This window comes from Centropristis striata, chromosome 7 (assembly GCF_030273125.1).
Source record: "Centropristis striata isolate RG_2023a ecotype Rhode Island chromosome 7, C.striata_1.0, whole genome shotgun sequence".
In the NCBI taxonomy this organism is placed as follows: Eukaryota; Metazoa; Chordata; class Actinopteri; order Perciformes; family Serranidae; genus Centropristis; species Centropristis striata.
This window is the reverse complement of record NC_081523.1, coordinates 30,895,301-30,916,449: the sequence shown is the minus strand read 5'-3', so window position 1 is coordinate 30,916,449 and position 21,149 is coordinate 30,895,301. Positions and strand designations below refer to the sequence as shown.

The 21,149-nt window shown below is 38.7% G+C and overlaps 1 protein-coding gene across 1 annotated transcript; it reads left to right on the top strand.

Moving 5' to 3' along the window:
* The first annotated feature begins 1,146 nt into the window (after nt 1–1,146).
* pias2 (protein inhibitor of activated STAT, 2) lies at nt 1,147–20,790 on the top strand. Its single transcript, XM_059336905.1, has 14 exons — nt 1,147–1,280; nt 7,905–8,089; nt 8,260–8,347; nt 8,433–8,483; nt 8,831–8,921; nt 9,013–9,147; nt 9,278–9,383; nt 10,416–10,489; nt 11,494–11,654; nt 14,042–14,175; nt 14,551–14,737; nt 14,965–15,101; nt 15,180–15,217; nt 16,698–20,790. Exons 1-14 carry the CDS (start codon nt 1,225–1,227, stop codon nt 16,914–16,916), a joined length of 1,662 nt encoding a protein of 553 aa, XP_059192888.1. The 5' UTR covers nt 1,147–1,224; the 3' UTR covers nt 16,917–20,790.
* Nucleotides 20,791–21,149: the final 359 nt, after the last annotated feature.

Below are 21,149 nucleotides of genomic sequence, written 5' to 3'. Positions count from 1 at the left end.
TCCTCAGAAAGAGACAGCTTGAGAAAATTGACCAGTGCTTGTGTTTTTAAATTGTTGTTTGTTACAGTTCCCACCCTTTTTATTGTAAAACACTTTTGCACTTTGAAAACTGTATGTTTTTGTCTACAGTCACCTCCCTGTTTTTATGATGTGTGCTGCTGACCTCTTGGCCATGTCACCCTTGTGAAAGATATCCTGATCTCAATGGGCTTTCATCTGGTTAAATAAAGGTTATAAAAAATACTCAAGCCTGTACCAATCATTATAAGTGTACAAGTCAAGTTATTTTAAACAATTTTATTGCATCATTGATGTTACAGAGCTTGACTTGCTTAAAATTAAAGTTGATTAAATTAAGTCCTTTACATGGTTAGAACCACACTTTTAACACATAGGCTAGTCATCATTTCAAATGCCACATGGGCTAAATGAAACCAAAATGTAGAACACTATATATAACCTCTACTGTAAAAATGTAATTGTGAATGTTCAATGTAAATGAAAACAAATATTATTATAGATGCTCCTATAAAAGAAAAGAAATCAATAATAATTTTCGATGCCCATTGTCGCCCTTGCTTCGTGTTCTGTCTGAAATTTTCTCACTTGTGGTGCTGAGTCACGTGACATGTGGTCATTGACTGCCCCCCCTTAGACAGTCAGATCAGTGTCACAGAGGTCAGGTCACGTCAAGTGACAGACAAGTTATGCTATGTTTTGATATATCTTGCAAGATGAAACGGCCTTCAAAGCTCTCCGGTGCACAGTATCGGAAGAGAAGAAAAGACGAGGAGGAGAAGAAGTCCCAATATAAAGGTAACGTTATGTCATCTTTTTTTAATGCCGTTTTGTATAAAGACGTTTGATTTTTATTAACTTGCTAGCTAGGTTGAAATAAAGCAACGCTAGCTTAACACAGCACATTTTTTGCGGGGTTGCACTTTCATTGTCTCTCTTGTCTCTAACTTTGTTAGCGGTCTCCAGCTGTGCTTCTTTCCGAATTTACTTGTAAATTAATGATTATATAGAAAGACGGTTGTATTATATAGCCTGGTTGGCACCACGGGCAAACAAAAACGGGAGTTCCCCCCTCCGTGAACAGCAAGCGGAGCTGCTCAACAAGAATGGATCTCGCCTAGGGCACCAAATGGGCTAGAGCCGGCCCTGAAATAAGGTCCTGACTGGACCTCCACCGCCCAGCTGTGGCGTCACCCGGAAGTAGTCATGCTGGCTGGGCGGGATGACGGAACAACAAGATGGCCGAGAGTGAAGAGTTTCGGGTAGGCAAAAACAGAAACACTGATTATGACTTACTTCTGTCAACGTTACAAATTGTAACGATACATTGCAGCGAATGAACTGGTCGATACATGACGTTTGGAGTTGATGTGCTAAGAGGATAAGGATACAACAACAGCAGGCAGGAATAGGCACTTTAAAAACGCATCGTTTGGGTTGCGGTAGTTAGCCGTAATGCTAACAGTTTATAACAAGACAGTTGCTCATAGGTCCATTGTTAGCTCACTGCAAGGAGCTAAAACAATCACTGAATTATAAATATATAAGCTTTTAGTTACTCCAAGCTTGTATAATTACGTGGATGTTTAAAGCTGTTGAGTTACCTTTAAGTAATATAATTGATGTCTGTAAGAAATCAATTACATGCAGGTAATATCACGACGATGCACACAGTTAGCCAAAAGTTTACGCTAGGGTGCCTAACAGTGTAAATAAACACAACTGTATAGCTCACGTACACATATTTTAGAGTCGATTTGTGTAATCGGTTGTAAAACTTAACGCTACTGCTGCTCAGTTACGTTCAGATAGTTGATCATCAGCTGTGAGGTTTGGTCATCTACCATGAGTTAAAGCTTATTACTCTGGGAATCTTTAACTGATCACCATAACATTCAGTATTTTGTGTAACGTTTCATATACTTGTCGACTTAAGTAAGTCACATAGTGTCACATAACTTGCGGCTCAAGGATGTTGACATGTACTCGGATTCAAGTTGACTCAAGTCAGTGTTTTGATTACTTGCAGCTTGACTTGACAGAAAATAAATGACTTGAGACTTGGCTTGGAAGTCAAATGCTTGTGACTTAACTTGACACACGATGACTTGCTTATATTCATGTTTTCAGTTTTAAGTAATAAATAGGGCTACGCGGTGGTGTAGCCCTATTATGGCGGCTCTTCTGTGTGCATGTTCTCCCCGTGTCAGTGTGGGCTATCTACTCCGGCTTCCTCCCAGTGTCCAAAAACATGCAGCCTAGATTTAATTGGTGACTCTGACCAACCAGTAGGTGTGTATGAGAGCGTGAATGGCTGTGATAGTCTGGCGATCTGTCTAGGGTCTACCCCATATATATATATATATATATATATATATATATGTGTCTACCCTGCCTCCCCCCCCCCCCCCCCCCCCCCCCCCCCAACTAAAGTATAAAGTTAACATTTTGGTTATATAATAAATAACTGGTATGTATCCTTATCAAACAGAGACATGAAAGCTCTACCTTGACATTAAATAAACGCATCAACAATAATAATAATAATAAAATAATACATTTGGGGCCGTTCCCGGTGGCACACCTGGTAGAGCGCATACCACAGAGGCCCAGTCCTCGTAAGCAGGCTCGGAGCCCTTTCCCAAATGTCTTCCCCTCTGTCTCCCCCTATCACTCTCAATATCTCTCCTGTCAATAAAGCTACAAAATGCACAAAAAATATCTTTAAAAATAAATAAATAATATATTTGGAAATGGAATATATATAGTCTAACAATCTGCAAGTATTTTTACTTTTTATTCTTTAGGTACATTTTGATGCTAATACTTTTTTGACTTCAGTAAGTTTTTAAATGCAGGAATTTTACTTGTAGTGGTGTAATTCTGAAATGTGGTACTAGCACTTTTACTTAAGTAAGGGATCTGAATACTTCTTACATCACTGGTACGGACACACTGAACATTTTCAATAGGGTTTGAATAGTGTAATTTACCAAGAGCAGTGTCCAGTCTGTGTCCAAACCGTGTGTCTCGTCACCATGTTTACACCGCTGTTAGTTCTCATGCACACCAAACACACTTCATCAAAGCCCCTATCTTTCATCACTTACTACTCTTGTCGTAATGTGTAGCAGCAGTAAACGCTAACTGGAGCGACACCTGTGTAGTTTGGGACGTGCTCCGCTGGTTGCACTGATTTTGGCCCTGTTTGCCTCATCATATTCACGGCTGTGTGTGTTTTTTAAATAATGAAACTGGTTGCTTGTGTTACCACCTCTTGCTATCACTACACTGTGGCAAATGTTGCATATTGTTGAAGTTTGCGCCCTGTCAGATGTTTTAAAACCAAACCAGTTTCAAATAATGGAGGTGCCACCTCTTTTTGGAACGAGAGTTTCCTCTCCTCAGTCTCACCGTCTTGTTCTGACAATCCACTCATCTCTTTTCAGATAATATATGCTGTAGGTCAGACCTTTCTTCACCATTATATGTTTCTCTCTTGATTGATGGCTTCGCCTAGCCTGTCTTAAGTGGAGGCCTATTTAATGGACAGTTCGACACTCCCTTTTGTCACATTGATGATGGTATTGTAAAATCCATGTCGTGGCACACCAGTGTAACGCCCACCACTAGTGCCAGATATTTAAGGTACATAGAAAGTTGCTTTACATCATGCTTACATGGTAAAGTTGTCAACACAGAATTAATATATGTGGTCATGTGTGGTCAGCTTATATGGTCAACCTGACATCTCACTCAAGTGGTCAATGGTGACCCAAGTCGTTCCTCAAATATACATTCCTAAGTGTCAAGTTTACGCTGGTATTATGACTGCAGGCTGAGCAGAAACATAGAAACACAGAATAACAAGTTCCCTCAGCAGCTGGGATTCAATGGCTTTTTTTCATTAATGGTTTTATTCAATAGTGTTTCGGAAAACCTGAAACTTATTCCTGGAATGTTCTGTTCATTTTGTAATCTAATGGCTATAGATTGCATGAGACATGCATGTTGTTTTCTAATGTGTTCAAAGCATGCAAATAATGCAGAATATGGCTGAATCAACACATTACCTTACTTTGTTCATAAGCATTGGCATGCATGACAGAGCATGAAAACACTTCATGTCGATAAGACTTTAATGTGCAAGATATAACCTTTAAGTAATCTGCTATTAAAGGCAGGGTTCCAACAGAGGCTGGAGTTCCTGTAAATGCTTTCATTTTAACGTTCAAGGTTTGAAGAGTGCTGGGATTTTGAAACTTTAGGTGAAATAGGATGTCAAGACTTTGTTGATATAATTTGTCATCCTTCAGTAGAATGCTTTGAGAAATATAATTTGTTTGTTTGTACCACAGTAAACATTGTGTACCATGTAGGAGTGAGATAATCAGTATGCTGTTTGTACTGTATATAAATGGGATTTACCACAATGTAAGTTATGTACTAAAAAAGCTTGGAAATGCACCTAGAAAATGCTTTATAAGTACCTGAATTTGAATTTGAAAGAGGTGTAGGAACCCTGGAAAAAAATCTTAATTCTAGTGTTTTGTATTTTGATGTATATTCTTTCTTTTTATAAAAGCCTACTAAATACATTTTCACCATCATGTGATATATATTTTCCATGTTTTTATTGAATACATTTTGACATTAATATCTTTAATATTTTAGATGCTTAAAGGACAATCCAGCATGGAGCAAATATCAAAGGGTCAGTAGGGTTCCTTCACTGTTATAATTCTGTGGGGGGTTTAAAGCTTAAAGGAACACTCCACCGTTTTTTCATACTAAAACATGTTATTCGGTCAAGTAAGACGAGTTGATACAGACCTCTCAATGCGTGCACTCAATCACCCTGGCGTGCGGCGCCACTTGGCTAGCACTTAGCTTAGCCCCGTTCATTCATTAGGATCCAAACAGATGGACAGTTAGAAGCGACCAAACTCCTCCACGTTTTCCCTATTTAAATACAGCTACACGAGTAGTTAAACGACCAAGTATGGCGACACAAAATAAAACGTGGCGCTTTTCGAAGCGGATAAAAAGGAGAACTATAATGTATGGCGGAATAGCACTTGGGAGCACTTCGACTCGGCGCAGTAATATCATCACTCCTGAAAAATCTTCTCCCCTCAGGAGTGATGATATTACTGCGCCGAGTCGAAGTGCTCCCAAGTGCTATTCCGCCATACATTATAGTTCTCCTTTTTATCCGCTTCGAAAAGCGCCACGTTTTATTTTGTGTGGCCATACTTGGTCATTTAACTGAACTGAACTGTGGTTCAACAGAATTAATTAAAAAAATAAACTCATTAAACAGGCCTGGACAAAAATGATGGTACCCCTAGAAAAGACTGGAAATAATGTGACCAAAGGGACATGTTAAATCAAGGTGTGTCCACTAATTAGCATCACAGGTGTCTACAATATTGTAATCAGTCAGTGGGCCTATATATAGGGCTACAGGTAGTCACTGTGCTGTTTGGTGACATGTTGTGTACCACACTCAACATGGACCAGAGGAAGCGAAGGAAAGAGTTGTCTCAGGAGATTTAAAAAAAATATAAAGACAAGCATATTAAAGGTAAAGGCTATAAGACCATCTCCAAGCAGCTTGATGTTCATGTGACTACAGTTGCACATAATATTCAGAAATTTAAGATCCATGGGACTGTAGCCAACCTCCCTGGACATGGCCGCAGGAGGAAAATTGATGACAAATCAAAGAGACGGATAATATGAATGGTAACAAAAGAGCCCAGGAAAACTTCTAAAGAGATTAAAGGTGAACTTCAAGCTCAAGGAACATCAGTGTCAGATTGCACCATCCATCGTTGTTTGAGCCAAAGTGGACACCATTGTTGAAAACGAATCATAAAAAAGCCAGACTGGAATTTGTTGACAAGCCACAAAGCTTCTGGGAGAATATCCTATGGACAGATGAGACAAAAATGGCAATTTTTGCCAAGGCACATCAGCTCTATGTTCACAGACGAAAAGATGAAGCATGTTAAGAAAAGGACACTGTCCCTACTGTGAAACATGGAGGAGGCTCTGTTATGTTCTGGGCCTGCTTTGCGGCATCTGGCATAGGGTGTCTTGAATCTGTACAGGGTACAATGAAATCTCAAGACAATCAAGGGATTCTAGAGAGAAATGTGCTGGACAGTGTCAGAAAGCTTGGTCTCAGTTGCAGGTCATGGGTCTTGCAACAGGATAATGACCCAAAACACAGCTAAAAACACCCAAGAATGGCTAAGAGGAAAACATTGGACCATTCTAAAGTGGCCTTCTATGAGCCCCGACCTAAATCCTATTGAGCATCTTTGGAAGGAGCTGAAACATGCCGTCTGGAAAAGGCACCTTTCAAACCTGAGACAACTGGAGCAGTTTGCTCATGAGGAGTGGGCCAAAATACCTGCCGAGAGGTGCAGAAGTCTCATTGACAGTTACAGGAATCATTTGCCTCAAAAGGTTGTGCAACAAAATATTAAGTTAAGGGTACCATCATTTTTGTCCAAGCCTGTTTCATGACTTTTTTAATAATTCTGTTGAAGCATGGTTGAAAAGCAATGTCTGACTTTCATTGGTTAATTTTCATAGAATTTTTATTTATTATTACTTTTGTCAAAATCAAGTTATTTCTGTGAGTTTTTCTTTTATTAACTGAGGGGTACCGACAATTTTGTCCACGTGTGTACTTTGTTTGCTTTCCGCCATCATAGTCTCAGAAAATCCTGTGGGGAAACACTGGTTCTAAAGCTAGTTTTGCAGTTGAGTGTAATTTTTTATACTTTCTAAATTGCTACACGCACACCCCATCCAGGGGACAAATAACCCTTTACCCCCGCTTCCTAGAGGAAACACTGATAATTTAATGTCTCTATATTGAAGTTTAATTGGGAGTCTCTTGAATGCTTAAATTTAAAGAAAATAAACAAGAGCTGTCGTTCTGAAACATTGTGTCCATCTATAGATGTCCTGGTAAGCAAGAATCATTTTAACAGCTTCTTTTTAGGTAAAGAAATACAATTTTAAAGGATATTGTCAGATTATTGTTTTAGGAAAATTAAAAAAATAATAATCCAGATTTTTTTTTGCCAATATCGCCCACCACTTCCTGTGTATATATCGACATATTTTTAAATGTGATATGGAATTAGACCATGTCGCATATATCAATATAGTTTTTTTCTTTCTTTATATATAAATGCTGCCCTTACTAGGGTTTGTCATATTTAGTTATTTTGTAATGTTTATTATTCTTTTCTCATATAAATATATTTATTTCAGAAAAAAGATTAGTCTATTTTATTTCATAGGCTATTTTTATTTAAGATATTTTTTTATTTAAATGTGCACTTTATGGAGCTTTGATTAAAAAAAAAAAAAAAAAAGGTACTCCTGTTGTACAGTATTTATACAGTATTTATGTTCACTTAAATAAACGGTTTCAATAAAACTACTTATAACATGTCATATTTGACTTTGACTGAATATTTGCTCTCACTTTGCGATAAAAATATCAGGATATATATCGTGGATATGACTTTTGGTCCATATGGGCCAGCCCTAGCAGAGGTGCTCAGTGTGCTTCAAGTCTCGGTGTACTTGTCTTATTGTTGTTGTATTACACAGGATGCTATCAACTTTGAAAGCGTTCATGCTGTTTGACATAACAAAAGTGGTTGTAAATATGAGCTTCTCCTGAGGGCTCAGGGTTTGTTTAAGAGTAGCTGCAGTCCAGCAGTGCAAATCAGAAAAAAGGAGCTGTGTCATCAGTGTTATTCCAAAATCATAAACCTGACCCTGATTTGGCCACAATAAAGTCTCTGTAATGTAGGACATGGAACTGTTTTGAAAACTGACATTTCTGTTAGCAGGAATCATTCCTGTAACACAGACTTCAGCCTGTTGACTGGTGAAACAGCCGTGTGGCACGACACCAAAACCAGCATGAATCTCCAGCAGCCAGCACCTCTCATCCCCCCTGTCCACCCGGATGTGCAGATGAAGCCCCTCCCCTTCTATGATGTGCTGGACGTCCTAATCAAGCCTTCAAGTCTAGGTCTGTGGCGTTTTCGTTCCCTTTTGGTATAAAGAATTAACACTGTGGAAGTGAGTCCTGTAGGCTATTGTGACATGAAAACATGAAAGCATAGTAAAGTAAAGACAACAGATTGAGTGCAGAATTTGTGGGTTAGCGGTGTGATCACTAACAGTCATTTGTGTTTTCAGGAGCAAGTCCTGCACAGAGGTACCACCAAGAAAAATATTTTATCTTTGCCTTGACGCCACAGCAAGTTCGTGAAGTATGCATATCCAGGTAGGCCTGTTTCGAGAAAAACTTGCCAAAGTCTGGGATATAAACATGTTGTGTGTTCAGAATGTTTAACCTTGTTTGTTTACAGGGACTTTCTACCAGGTGGCAGAAGGGACTACATGGTTCAAATTCAACTGAGGTGAGAATGTTCAGATTTTTCTGGCCTGTAAATTATATGTGATTCTAAGCAAATTCTTAGCCAAAAATGGATTTGAATTAAGAAACCCACATTTTCTCTTTAAATTATGTAATATACTTTGTATTATGTTTTTGTGATGACTCCAAACCTTCCTTTGTGAATGTGTCAACACCTCCTTCTATCAGAGTTATTAAAAACACTAAACATATACTATTAACAGGGTAAACACTGGTTCAGGACACAGCACAAAAATATCCATCATGTTCATGTCACTTAAATTTACACTTTTTTTTCATATCAGTGAGCAGCGTTTCTATTTTCTTATATGCTTATTTGTGTGTTGTCAGGTTTTGTTTGTCAGAGACAAGTTGCCCGCAAGAGGATAACTATCCAAACAGTCTTTGTATAAAGGTCAATGGGAAACTTTTTCCTTTGCCAGTAAGTGCTTGTTTAATGTCAGAGAAGTACCAATAAAAAGCCAACTTGAATATTATACCATAAGGTACTAACAAAGGACTTTTTCCTGTAGGGTTATGCACCACCACCAAAAAATGGTGTGGAACAGAAGAGACCAGGAAGACCATTAAACATTACTTCCCTTGTCCGACTTTCCTCTGCAGTGCCCAACCAGATTTCAGTGACATGGGCGCCTGAAATTGGAAAAGTGAGAACATAAACCTCATTAAAACCTTTTTGATTGTTTCCTCTCTTTTATCTTTGCTTGTTTTGGACATGATGTTTGGGGTAGTAACAGGAATTTCTTTGTAAAGGTTGTCGATCATATTGTTTTTCAGACCTATTCTATGTCTGTGTACCTGGTGAGGCAGCTGACATCACCACTGCTCCTGCAGAGGCTGAGGATGAAGGGCATCAGAAACCCAGACCACTCCAGAGCACTAAGTAACTATACAATATACCATTATGACAACACTTTCATGTTGCCCACCAAAAGTTATACCTAACTGCAGTCTTCGCAAATCCATCAAACATTTACCTTACCTACAGTATGCCAGTACGCTAACATGCACACAAGAAACCAGGTTACTCAGGTATTGGGACAACACGTATATTTGCACTGCAGTCAGACAGCTAATGAAAATCTACGTGCACATTCACATCTGCAATCAGTGTCTGCCCTACATTCCACCTTATTTTGACTCCAGTAGTAATACAGTATGGTGTTCTGATTTGAGTGTGAAAGGGCTGATTGTGCAGTGAGAGGACACGCTCTGTAATGGGAGAGTGAATGTGTTGTAACTTTACAAATAGTCAAATGTTCAGCAATAGGAAGTAACTTATTCAGACTTCTACTTTACGGCATCCTTCTGTCTCAGGGACAGCAAAAAAAATACATTTTGGGTTGGTCTTAAACATTTAAAAAAAAAAAACATGCTACTAGATTTCTGACAGAATTCACCAGTTTGGGTCCCAGGACTGAAATCTTTGTCTGGCCCATACTAAGTTAATGAGAAACCCAGTCATACATATACATGGACCCAAAAAAAAGTTCCCAGGAGAATTTGAGCTGCTGTTTGTGCATCTGATTACTGCAGAAAGCTCACTGTAACCTGGTTACTATGAGCATGACCTTCTGCGATCTGCAACTGTGTTCAGAGAAAGTATGGTTATCATCAGTTATTTGCTGACCTTGTTGTGTAAAGCTACACTACCCAAATATGAAATCAACCTGTCTGTTATTTAAAAAAGCAGACCTGACAACAAATGGACGCAAGACCATAAGAAAATATGTCTAAACAGATTTGAATGAAGAGACTCAGATCAACACTTAACATTCTCTGAAAGACAGTGTGATGTCAGATTCACAGAACTGGAAGTGTCTTTTTATATTTGCTTCTGGCATAATATATGCTTTTAAAAATGTGTAAACTCTTTTTGTTTACTTTTTGCACTTCTCTGCCCTCTGTGTTCTAGTTAAAGAGAAGCTGACAGCAGATCCAGACAGTGAGATTGCTACCACAAGCCTTCGAGTCTCGCTAATGTGCCCGGTAAATGAAGCTCTGATCTGTGTCAAATGTTAATGTGATCACAGCAACTTTCAAATGATTCTGGCAGCATGAATTGTAGTTTGTAGAGCTATGTGAAAGTAATGAGTGCACTGTATGTTTTGAGCATGCATTTCTTTCTGCCACAAGTCTCCCCATAAACTGGAAACCACTGGCCAATGTATTCATTATGTCCATAATTAATAAATGGTACCTTGTGGGAAGTTGGTTTTTGGTATGCCTCAGCTGTTCTACCGGCCTTTGATACAGAGAAATGTTTCTCAATCATAAACCACATCTCACCTGCCTATAGTATTCTGATTCTTGTTGACATATGCCACAGGTTGTTTTGATATACAGATGCTTGTGTGCAACTTACAAACGACTTGTCACCCCCATATCACAGGCAGATACTAATGTCATCTGTCCCACTCTTTCATTAGTGTCATATGACGATTACTAGTGGTATAATGCTGATGTCGCTGAAGTCTGACCAGCATATTGCATGAAAAACTATGAAAACAGTACGTTGCTTTGTATGTCACACTCCAAAGAAAATAGTTTGTCCATCAGCTTCATATTCCACAGACACATATACTAGTCAGATCATTAGATCTATCAATCAAAATAGCATTTGCATATATTTCCAATTGGCACATAGTTAGTACACCGCTGGTTAAACCTTTGTTCATGTAACCATAACTCCTCGCAGTTCACTGCATGGTTACCTCTACTAGCTTAGCTAACAGAAAACTCTAACATTCATCATTGAATCATTAACTATTGCCTACAATTTGTGCTTATGTATAAGATGTATGGTATTGTCTACTTACACAGTGACATACTGTTTTCATGTTTCATGTCTGTAAGACTTTCTGGGGTGCAAGAACTTTGTATTAAGTGTTAGCTCATGAATTTGTATCAGTTGGACGTCATGCATGGACAACGAACCAACCACTTTCTTTATTAATTAGTTTTGACTGACTTTAGTATGTTTTGTTCTCCAGCTGGGTAAGATGCGACTGACGGTGCCATGCCGGGCGGTGACCTGCTCTCACCTGCAGTGCTTTGACGCTGCCCTCTATCTGCAGATGAATGAGAAGAAACCCACCTGGATTTGTCCTGTGTGTGACAAGAAGGCTGCATACGAAAGTCTCATCATTGATGGGTTGGTTAAACTTAATCAACCACATCACATACTGCTGAAGCATTTTTACATTCAGATCTTGATGGATTGCCCAGCTATCACTTACTTATATATATATATATATATATATGTACACAGTTTGTTACGATTGTGATTGAAACTCTACTACTTTTATAAATTGTATTTTACTAGAGAGATCCCGAGAACATCCAGGTATTGGTATCTGGGCCTATCCAGATATATTTTAACCCCCTGATGGGCCATCAGGACTTTAGTCAAAATGGCATTTCATTGCAGTGAGGGCATTTCTTTAAACTTGACCTCACTGTATAAAGCTGCTGTGACCTCTAGGATAATCTCAGCCTCATGAAACTTTACAGCCACAAACAAGAGACCATGATACTGACCATAAGGGGGGTTTTCAGCCGTTTCTAGAACAGAAGTGTTGTCATCCAATAGGTGAAAATTGCCTTAATGTGGTATTCTGAAGACATTGTAGACCATTCTTAGCCCTTCTCATTCAACAACTTATGAGACGTGATTGAGCATGGAAATGTACTTCATATAGTCATACCATAATGTTCTAAACCCTTATACGCCTTAATAATTTAGAAATAAATTATTAATAAATGTAATAATATTGCAGATTTATGGCTAGAACAACACACAGTACTGAGCTGCATCTAAAGTTAAACTTCAGGTTCCATCTTTCAGATGATGTCCACCACTTCTATGCGACATCTACTGTTGACCTGTTATCTCCCCCTAAAACATTGCCCCAGTGGTATTACAGAATGACGGTTTACCAAGATATTTAGAAATCCAGACAGTGTGATTTTTAAGTGTCCAGTCATGCTTTTTTATGTGTAGTACAAAGCAGTCACCACCAGAGGCCATTCTATAGCTGGTGAAATGTCAGAAAGGTATGGTGTATGAAAAATCGCCCAAGCCTGGTTTGATATATACAGTTGAAACCAGAAGTTTACATACACTATATAAAAAGACACATATGCTTTTTTTCTCACTGTCTGACATGAAATCAGAGAATCACTTTTCCTGTTTTAGGTCCGTTAGGATTACCAAAATTATTTCTATTTGCTAAATTCCAGAATAATGAGAGAAGGATTTTTTTAGACAATTTTTTATTACTTTCTTTAAAGTCAGAAGTTTACATACACTAACATTATTATGGCTTGAAACAATTAGGGAAAGCCCAGATGATGCTGTCATGTCTTTGGAAGCTTCTGATAGGTTTATTGACAACATTAGAGTTAATTCGAGACACACCTGTGGATGTATTTTAAGGCACACCTGAAACACGCTGCTTCTTTGTGTAACATCATGGGAAAGTCAAAAGAAATCAACCAAGATAGCAACCTCTTGTGGGCACTCCAAAAGAAACATAAAACAGCCAGATAACAGTTTTGTCAGACCACAGGACATGTCTCCAGAAATTAAGGTCTTTGTCCCTGTGTGCATTTGCAAACTGTAATATGGCTTTTTTATGTTTCTTTTGGAGTAATGGCTTCTTCCTGGCAGAGTGGCCTTTCAGCCCATGTCTCAGGACTCGTTTCACTGTGGATAATGACACACTTTTACCAGCTTCAGCCAGCATCTTCACAAGGTCTTTTGATTTTGTTCTTGGGTTGATATGCACATTTTGGACCAAAGCACGTTCATCTCTGGGACACAGAGTCCGTCTCCTTCCTGAGCGGTATGATGGCTGGACATTCTTATGGTGTTTATACTTGGGTATAATTATTTGAACAGATGAATGTGGCACCTTCAGGCATCTGGAAATTGCACCCAAGGATGAACCAGACTTGTGGAAGTCCACAATTCTCTTCCTGATATCTTGGTTGATTTCTTTTGACTTTCCCATGATGTTATGATGATCAGAAGCTTCCAAAGACATGACAGCATCATCTGGGCTTTCCCAAATTGTTTCAAGGCATAATAATGTTAGTGTATGTAAACTTCTGACTTTGAAGAAAGTAATAAAAAATTGTCTAGAAAAATCATTCTCTCATTATTCTGGCATTTAGCAAATAGAAATAATTTTGGTAATCCTAACGGACCTAAAACAGGAAAAGTGATTGTCTGATTTCATGTCAGACAGTGAGAAAAAAAGCATATGTGTCTTTTTATATAGTGTATGTAAACTTCTGGTTTCAACTGTATATCATTTAAGTATGATACATTTTAAGATTTCTCATGCATATAAAAATTTGAATGTGAACTTGAAGTCTTTAAACACTATTGTTCATGAAAACCTTGGAACTTAAAAACAGGTTCATGGCTCAGATGCTGTGAAAACCCATCAGCGTAGTCAGTCTGCTTATGTGACGAAGTCGGTATGAAATCATTGTATACTGGTGATTTAAGTGAGTGTTTTGTTCTGTGTTCAGTTTATTCTTGGAGATCCTGAATGACTGCTCGGATGTGGATGAAATTAAGTTCCAGGAGGATGGAACCTGGTGTCCCATGAGACCAAAGAAAGAGGCCGTCAAAGTCCCCTCTCAGTCAATTCCAAAAATTGAGAGTAAGTCCACCTTGATACCTGGATTTGAATTGTTCCTACAAGTATTGTGTGCAAGAAAGCCTGTTATAACTTCGTCCTGTGTGCCATAAAACATGAGGTAGCAATTTCTTCATTACCATAAGCACTCACTGTGGTTTATTTTTACTCAGTCCACAAAAACCGTTATTTACATTTGAGTAATGTTGTTGAAAAAAACATCAATGACCAGCCTTTAAAAAACTGTTTACAAAGAATTGTATACCATTAGCAACTAACAGGAAGTCAGAAAGTACTGGGGACAGACACGTTGTGGGTTTTGGTCCTTTCTTTGGATTTGTTGGCGATAACACAAATCTAGAATAATACCAGTGTTAACCTTAAACCTTTCTCTTTTAGCCTCAGCTCCTTTACGCCAGTCTTCAGTGGTGCCCCATTCTACTGAGCCTAGCACCACTAAGAAGGCTGATGTGATTGACCTGACTCTGGAAAGCTCCTCCTCCTCCTCTGATGAAGAGGACACAGACCCTCCACTGAAGAAACGATGCATTTACATTTCAAAGACTGAGGATATGCATGCGAAGGGGTAAGCCAGCCTCCCTGTGTTGTGTTCTAGGGCCATAGAAAAATGTCAATTGGTCATTTTAACTCCATTTATTAGTAGCCGTATTCTACAATATCCACAACACTTATTATTTCCAATGACCGCTACCATTCAGGGACGTTTTTGACATCATTGGACGTCAGACATGTAGTGTTAGTACTGCTTTCTGGAGCACACTTTTACAGTAAAAGCTTGCTGTTTTCCGTCAGAGTGTTGACCTTCCAGCCCACTGTGCGCGTGCCAAACGTCCAGGCCCTGGATCCATCGTATTTGACCTCTACGCTTGCTGACTATGCAGTCCCCTTTCACCCATCCACCCTGGCCACCATCCCAACAGAGATGCAGAGTGAGTCAGCTGGATAGGGACTGTAACTGTCACTGTCACTACATGGTGCTGTTACTAATGTTTTTTTCTTACCTATAGGTCTGGATTTATTTTCCTTAATTCAAGCAGATCCTCAGGTATGTATGTTACCATTTTTTACTGTTTATAGTTGCACTATGCATTATTTCTCTTAACCTAACACAGGGGCGTAGATAGGATTTTTGAACTGGGGGGGACAGAGCTGTCAGCAAATGATTTTAACTCAATAAGGGGTTTTTTGAACACATGCCTGAACCAAAATGTTTTATTTAAACATTGTTTAATTAATTGTAGTGTAAACAACAACCAACATATTTACATAAATAAAAATAAGTTTGTACATGAAATTCCGAGTGCAGCCAAACAAATTTACTGACTTGAAGCTGACTCAATGAAGGACCCAAAAACATCTCTCCTCCTTTCATTACCCTAAACATACTGCTGGGCAATTTCTTTATCTAGGGTGTCAAGCCTTTATAACCAGTGTTTCCCACAGGATTTTCTGAGACTTTGATGGGGATACCATAATTTAGTAGGGGGGTCCGGGGGAGCATGCCCTTGAACATTTTTTTTTTTTTAACTTATCCCTCCATCCCTCGTGCCATCTGCGCACACGAGCTAAAAGTCTAAGCCAAGAACAACAGCAGCAACAGCCAACTGCTACTTGGACAGTGTAGGCTCTCTTTATTTGTACAAATTGCTTTTATGGGTATATGAGTGTAGATGCTTGATGCAAGTAAAATTCAGACTATCAAAAGAAAGAAAATACATTTTTTCTGTTTTGTAAACAAACTTTAAAGAATACTTGATGTTTAGTAGCACTATGAGGCAGGTTCTTCTATAAGTTGGTCCCTGCTTTGTTTGGTGCATGAGCACATTTCTCCAGGAGGTAGTAACACCAAAATATGCTGCAATGTGCCAAAAGAGGCAGGGGAGAAGAATACTGCAAGCGAGTAAACATGGCTGTAAATAATGCTGGACTTTACTTAAACTAAATATATTTTTTAATCAGCTTTGTAAACATTTTAATGAGGAAATAAATGCATTCAACACAGTTTTTAGACCTCAAGGACTCATACAATGAGTTTTGGTGACACTAGGAAAACTTTATATGGCAACTTCAATCATCTTTTGTTGGGTTAAACAGTTTGGGTGTCAACCTAGTTTTCTTGATTTTCACAAACTGATCCACCCTGAAAAATGAGCTGGGAAGAAAATATGAAATGTTGAACAGCTGTAGCCACCCGACTAAATACACTTTATTGCATTTTTCAGAAGCTATTTGATTGATATCTATAAGGTCCTCCATCCATGTTATACATTTTTAATGATATTCAGGGCTATAAACTGGAAGGAACTTTTGCATGGAATATTTGCAGTCAGGATTTTAATCAAATATTTATGTAGAATTTAAGGTTCACCTAGAAAATTCCAGTTACAAGGTTTCAAATGTAATCTGTCATTACAAAAAAAGGGTAATAATGCATTGAAGATTGTAGAAAATGATTGTCATGCACTGGATTTTAAAGTTGTATTGTAGCAGCTTATACATATTATCAACTTTTCTTTTCTACTCAGCATTACCGACCACAGATGTTTCTGGACAACCTGACAAGCAGCATGCAAAGTGCAGCTGCAGCCAGCACCAGCTCAGCCCTGGTCTCCTCCTCCAGCAGCCACTATGACACCAGCCCTCATGCTGCCAGCTCCATCCACGAGACCCGGGTCATCACAGGAGGAGGGGGCGCTGGAGGAGGGACTGACAGCGTCATATCGGATATTATTTCACTAGACTGAACCACGTGTCACTGGACCTTTTCAGGCCTGTTTTTTGTGGCCTTTTTAGTGAGACTATGTGGATATGCCATGTTGAATTTTACACAGAAGCACCCAAATTGGTATACATGAACACTTTGATGGCCTAAATATTTTCATGTGATGTTGAAAACTGTATCCAGACATTTTTTTTTTCTTTTTGCCCTTGGGTTTTCCAATTTCACATGAGTTTTGTATCCTGTCTGCTGTGATAAGATGATGTAATGGTTTGATGGTCAAGGAAAGGATTGGGTCAAAGATTTATTCACCTGGGAAATATTTTCATGTCTTGTCATACATACTTTCAACACATTAGATCAAAGCAAAGGGATTGATTTAGCCTTAGTTTAATCTAATACTTGGTATTTGTGCCTTGGTTAAGTCTAATATTTACTGTTATTTTAACCTTGGTATAATCCAACATTCCCTGGTATTTTTGCCTTGGTTCAGTCGAATACTTCCTTGTATTTTATGACTGGTTTAATCCAATATTTCTGGTGTTTTAACTTTGGTTAATCCAATTTTCTGTTGTTTTTTTTTTTAGCCGTGGTTGTGTCTAGTTTCCTGGTGTTTTAGCTCTGATTTGGTCTGCCACTTCTTTGGAAAGTCTCTGTTTTCCTCTGTCTCTTTTCATGCACTACTCATTGATCTCTGTGCCATTGTGTGTCAGAAATGAAGCATACACTCGGTGGGCCGGCACTGCCCTCACATTACAGCTGTTTCTGTGCTCATATAAAAACATTGCCTGGGAAACTATAATTAGTAGTTTCTTTAAATTTCATGATACAGTACCATCATGAACTGAACAGCTAGTCTTGCAGCCATGCATATATAGGTGCAACACCCTCCTCTCTGTAGACTTTTTCCTGGCACAGAGATAAATGTCTATAATACTTTTTTCCATGTTGCTCTACTGTAGGAAATATTTAGAACATTGAACTCCTCATTTATACCAATTTGTTTACTTTCTAAATACATGTAAATCTGATTTCATCTTATCCTGGCCTGGTTCACCTGAACTGTGCCTCATTAACACGGAGCAGTCAGAACGGATGGAAGAAGAGCTTGAACTGTGCTCTCAGCAAGATGTTTCATTCAACATCGTTGAAAGTTAAACGTAGAAAAAGACTTGTATACTCATAAACATACTGTTGACTGTAAACATGAAAGGCAAGTCAGTAATTCTAATGTTTTCATTGGTTCTAACAGATCTTAGTCAATACTTGAGGTTTGTTACAGGGCAGCTTTCATATCATACCAACCTGAAATGTTCCTTTGTAATTTAGTCAGAGCAATAATAATTTATCTAGTATTAGGTGAGGTTACAGTTTGTAAATGTAGATCAGATGCTCCGTAAATGATTCCAGCTGGTCCATACCACTCTGCCTCCCCATTTAAATCTCTTTCTTTTGGGTATGGTCAATTTATTGTCTTGCATAAGTTGCATACATTGGTTTTGTGCTGTTAGAGAATTACACTTAAAGGAATAGTTCAAAATACTGTGAAGTGATCAAATGGATATCAAGCTAATGTTTGTCTAAGTACAGATGTGGAGTCAAAATGGGGTTAGCCTAGCTTAGCATGAATAAAAGCAGAGGACACAGCTAGCCTGGTTCCAAAATAAGACACCTCTAAAGCTCATTAATGGACATGCTGTATCCCATTCGTTTGTTCCTTACGCAAGGGCAGCCTAGATGTTGAAGTGTCCTTGGGCAAGATTCTGGACCTCAAATGCTGCGGTCATCAGTTGACAGGTGGCCGTTAAGGATAGCCTCGGCCACCAGTGTGAATAAGTGTGAACGGGTGAATGAGCTTTGGATAAAAGCGCTATATAAGCGCAGTCCATTTACAAACAGAGATTAAGTAATTACATTACACAACCACAACCCCACCGTGGGCTGCACGGTGGGGTAGTGGTTAGCACAGGTTGCCGGTTCAACTCCGGCTCTTCTGTGTGGAGTTTGTTCTCCATGTGTCAGCGTGGGTTCTCACCGGGCATTCCGGCTTCCTCCCACAGTCCCAAAACATGCACTGAGGTTTAATTGGTGACTCTCCGTAGGTGTGAATGAGAGCTTGATTGTCTGTCTCTATATGTCAGCCCTGTGGTAGTCTGGTGCCCAATGTCAGCTGGGATCGGCTCCAGCCCCCCGCGACCCGAGTACGGATAAGCAGTTTAGGATAATGAATGAATGAATGAAGTTGTTAAAGGGAGCATTATTTGTTGCCCCAGGCTACCTCTGTCCAGTCTTTATGCTAAGCTATGCAACCCAAGCCCTGACTCCAGCTCTGTGCTTTAAACAACCAGAACATCATTATTAGGGGTCCAAGCCCGATCGATCCCATTAACAGCGGAGCTGGGAACCCTATTGAAATTGCAAAGATTATTATTTTTATTATTATGTTTTAGGCAAGTGCGGGCCGACTTGCGTTGCTTCTGCAGGACGCGGGGTCCGACCTGCACAGGAGGCTTGGACCCCGTTGATGTCTCCTCGCAGGTCTAGTTCATCTTCTCATCACATGCTCAGAAAGAAAGTAAATAACTGCATTTCTTAAAATGCTGAACTGTTCGTTTAAATGTTCTCACAAACGTGCATCATCAGCTTTGACTAGCATGAGACGGTTTGACATAATGTGAATAAAAAAGTGTGTTTGCCTCTAAGTTGGTGTAAAACATCGGAAAGGTTCATGCTGCCAAAGATGTGATCTTCTGTATTTCTCCTGAACTCTGGCCTCTGCTTTATTTGGATTCTGTCATATGTTGATAATGCTGTGTCGGTGTAAGAAGGATATGTCAACATATACATTTAAGCCCACTTTCTCACGGTTGACAGCAAGCAGTTACATAACAAGCTATAAACAGGGCAGCTACTGTATCACACATATATTTTCTGGATTACTTGCTGTGCATGTGGACTCCCAGCCATCTGGAGCTCAATCTCAGGGACCTACATTTACCACACTTTTTTGTGCTTGATGTACTGAGTGAATTCAAATACTGACACATAGAAACAACATAACAATATTATAACAGATTTTGGGGGAAAAAGATCACTTCGCTCTAGCTGTACCTAGTTGGGCGACTGGTTTGCTTTATGTGAGCATTTTTTAAGATATCTGCCTCAGACATTTCTGTCTCCACAGAATTTTGCTGACAAATCAAGTTTTAAAAACTAAACTGTTTTTCCTATGTGTTTTCTATGTGTTTTTCTCATAATCAGTATCTCCTTTTTGGATAGTTTGACTGGAGACAGTCTATATTGGACCTACTAAAAAAACTGATGCTAGATTTAATTTTTTCATTGTATTGTGGAGGCAGAAACCTCAGAGACTGATATGTTGAAACCTGAACAAATAAAACCTAAAGTATCTCCATGCAGAGGTACCACTGATGGCAGGTGAGAAAATAGGTTTGAGTAATTTTGGTGAAGCAAAATTCAACAACAAATGTAATTCGTTTTTTATCCTACCATTACAGTGTCTATACTCAGAAGAAAACCATATTAGTGGGGAGTGTTTGCATAGAGATCACAGCTTTGTAAATGATTCATTAGACTGTTGACCCATCTATTTACCTGCAGGCTGATGCTTGTCATGTATGTGGATTTTTATTTTTTGTACTATTCATACTTTTTAGAGTTTGAAACATAATCCAGATCACTTGGACATTTCTCATTTGTCACCACATAAACAGACTCAGAGAAAAGTACTCATTGTTATTTGGTTTGGATTCACAAGGTTTATTACAGGATGGTTTATTAAAAGTGTTTTTGTTTTCCTGTGTCTGTAAACTTGCAGCATTTTGGATTGTGGTACAATGTGTGGGTGTTTTTTTATTATTAAAAGTTTTCTTTTTGTATTCTGTTGTGTTTAGTTTAAAATGGCATATTATTTCCAGGAGTTACAACTTTGGTGAAGAACAAGACACATCAAGCAACTCTTTCCTACTGCCAGTGATGTGAAGGAGGAATGCATGTATAAATAATGTCGAATTAGACACAGAGATCATCATTCATACTTTAAAAATATTCTTACTCTGTGAAATTCTGAAAAACAAGATATGAAAAAAAATAAGTTCAATGTCATAATAGTATATTTCCTATGACGGAGTATTAGGGTCACATCAAGAAAAAAATAATTACGAGATTAAAGTCGTAAATATTTAATTACGAGAATAAATTCGAAAAATATTTAATAAATGAGAGGAGGAGTTGTTAA

What these genes read in the sequence shown, in the direction of transcription:
- pias2 (XM_059336905.1), top strand. Translation starts at nt 1,225, where the DNA reads ATGCTGGCTGGGCGGGATGACGGAACAACAAGATGGCCGAGAGTGAAG. An exon ending in AATCAAGCCTTCAAGTCTAG is followed by an intron (nt 8,090 to 8,259) that starts GTCTGTGGCGTT and finishes TTGTGTTTTCAG; the next exon opens with GAGCAAGTCCTGCACAGAGG. An exon ending in GGGCGCCTGAAATTGGAAAA is followed by an intron (nt 9,148 to 9,277) that starts GTGAGAACATAA and finishes ATTGTTTTTCAG; the next exon opens with ACCTATTCTATGTCTGTGTA.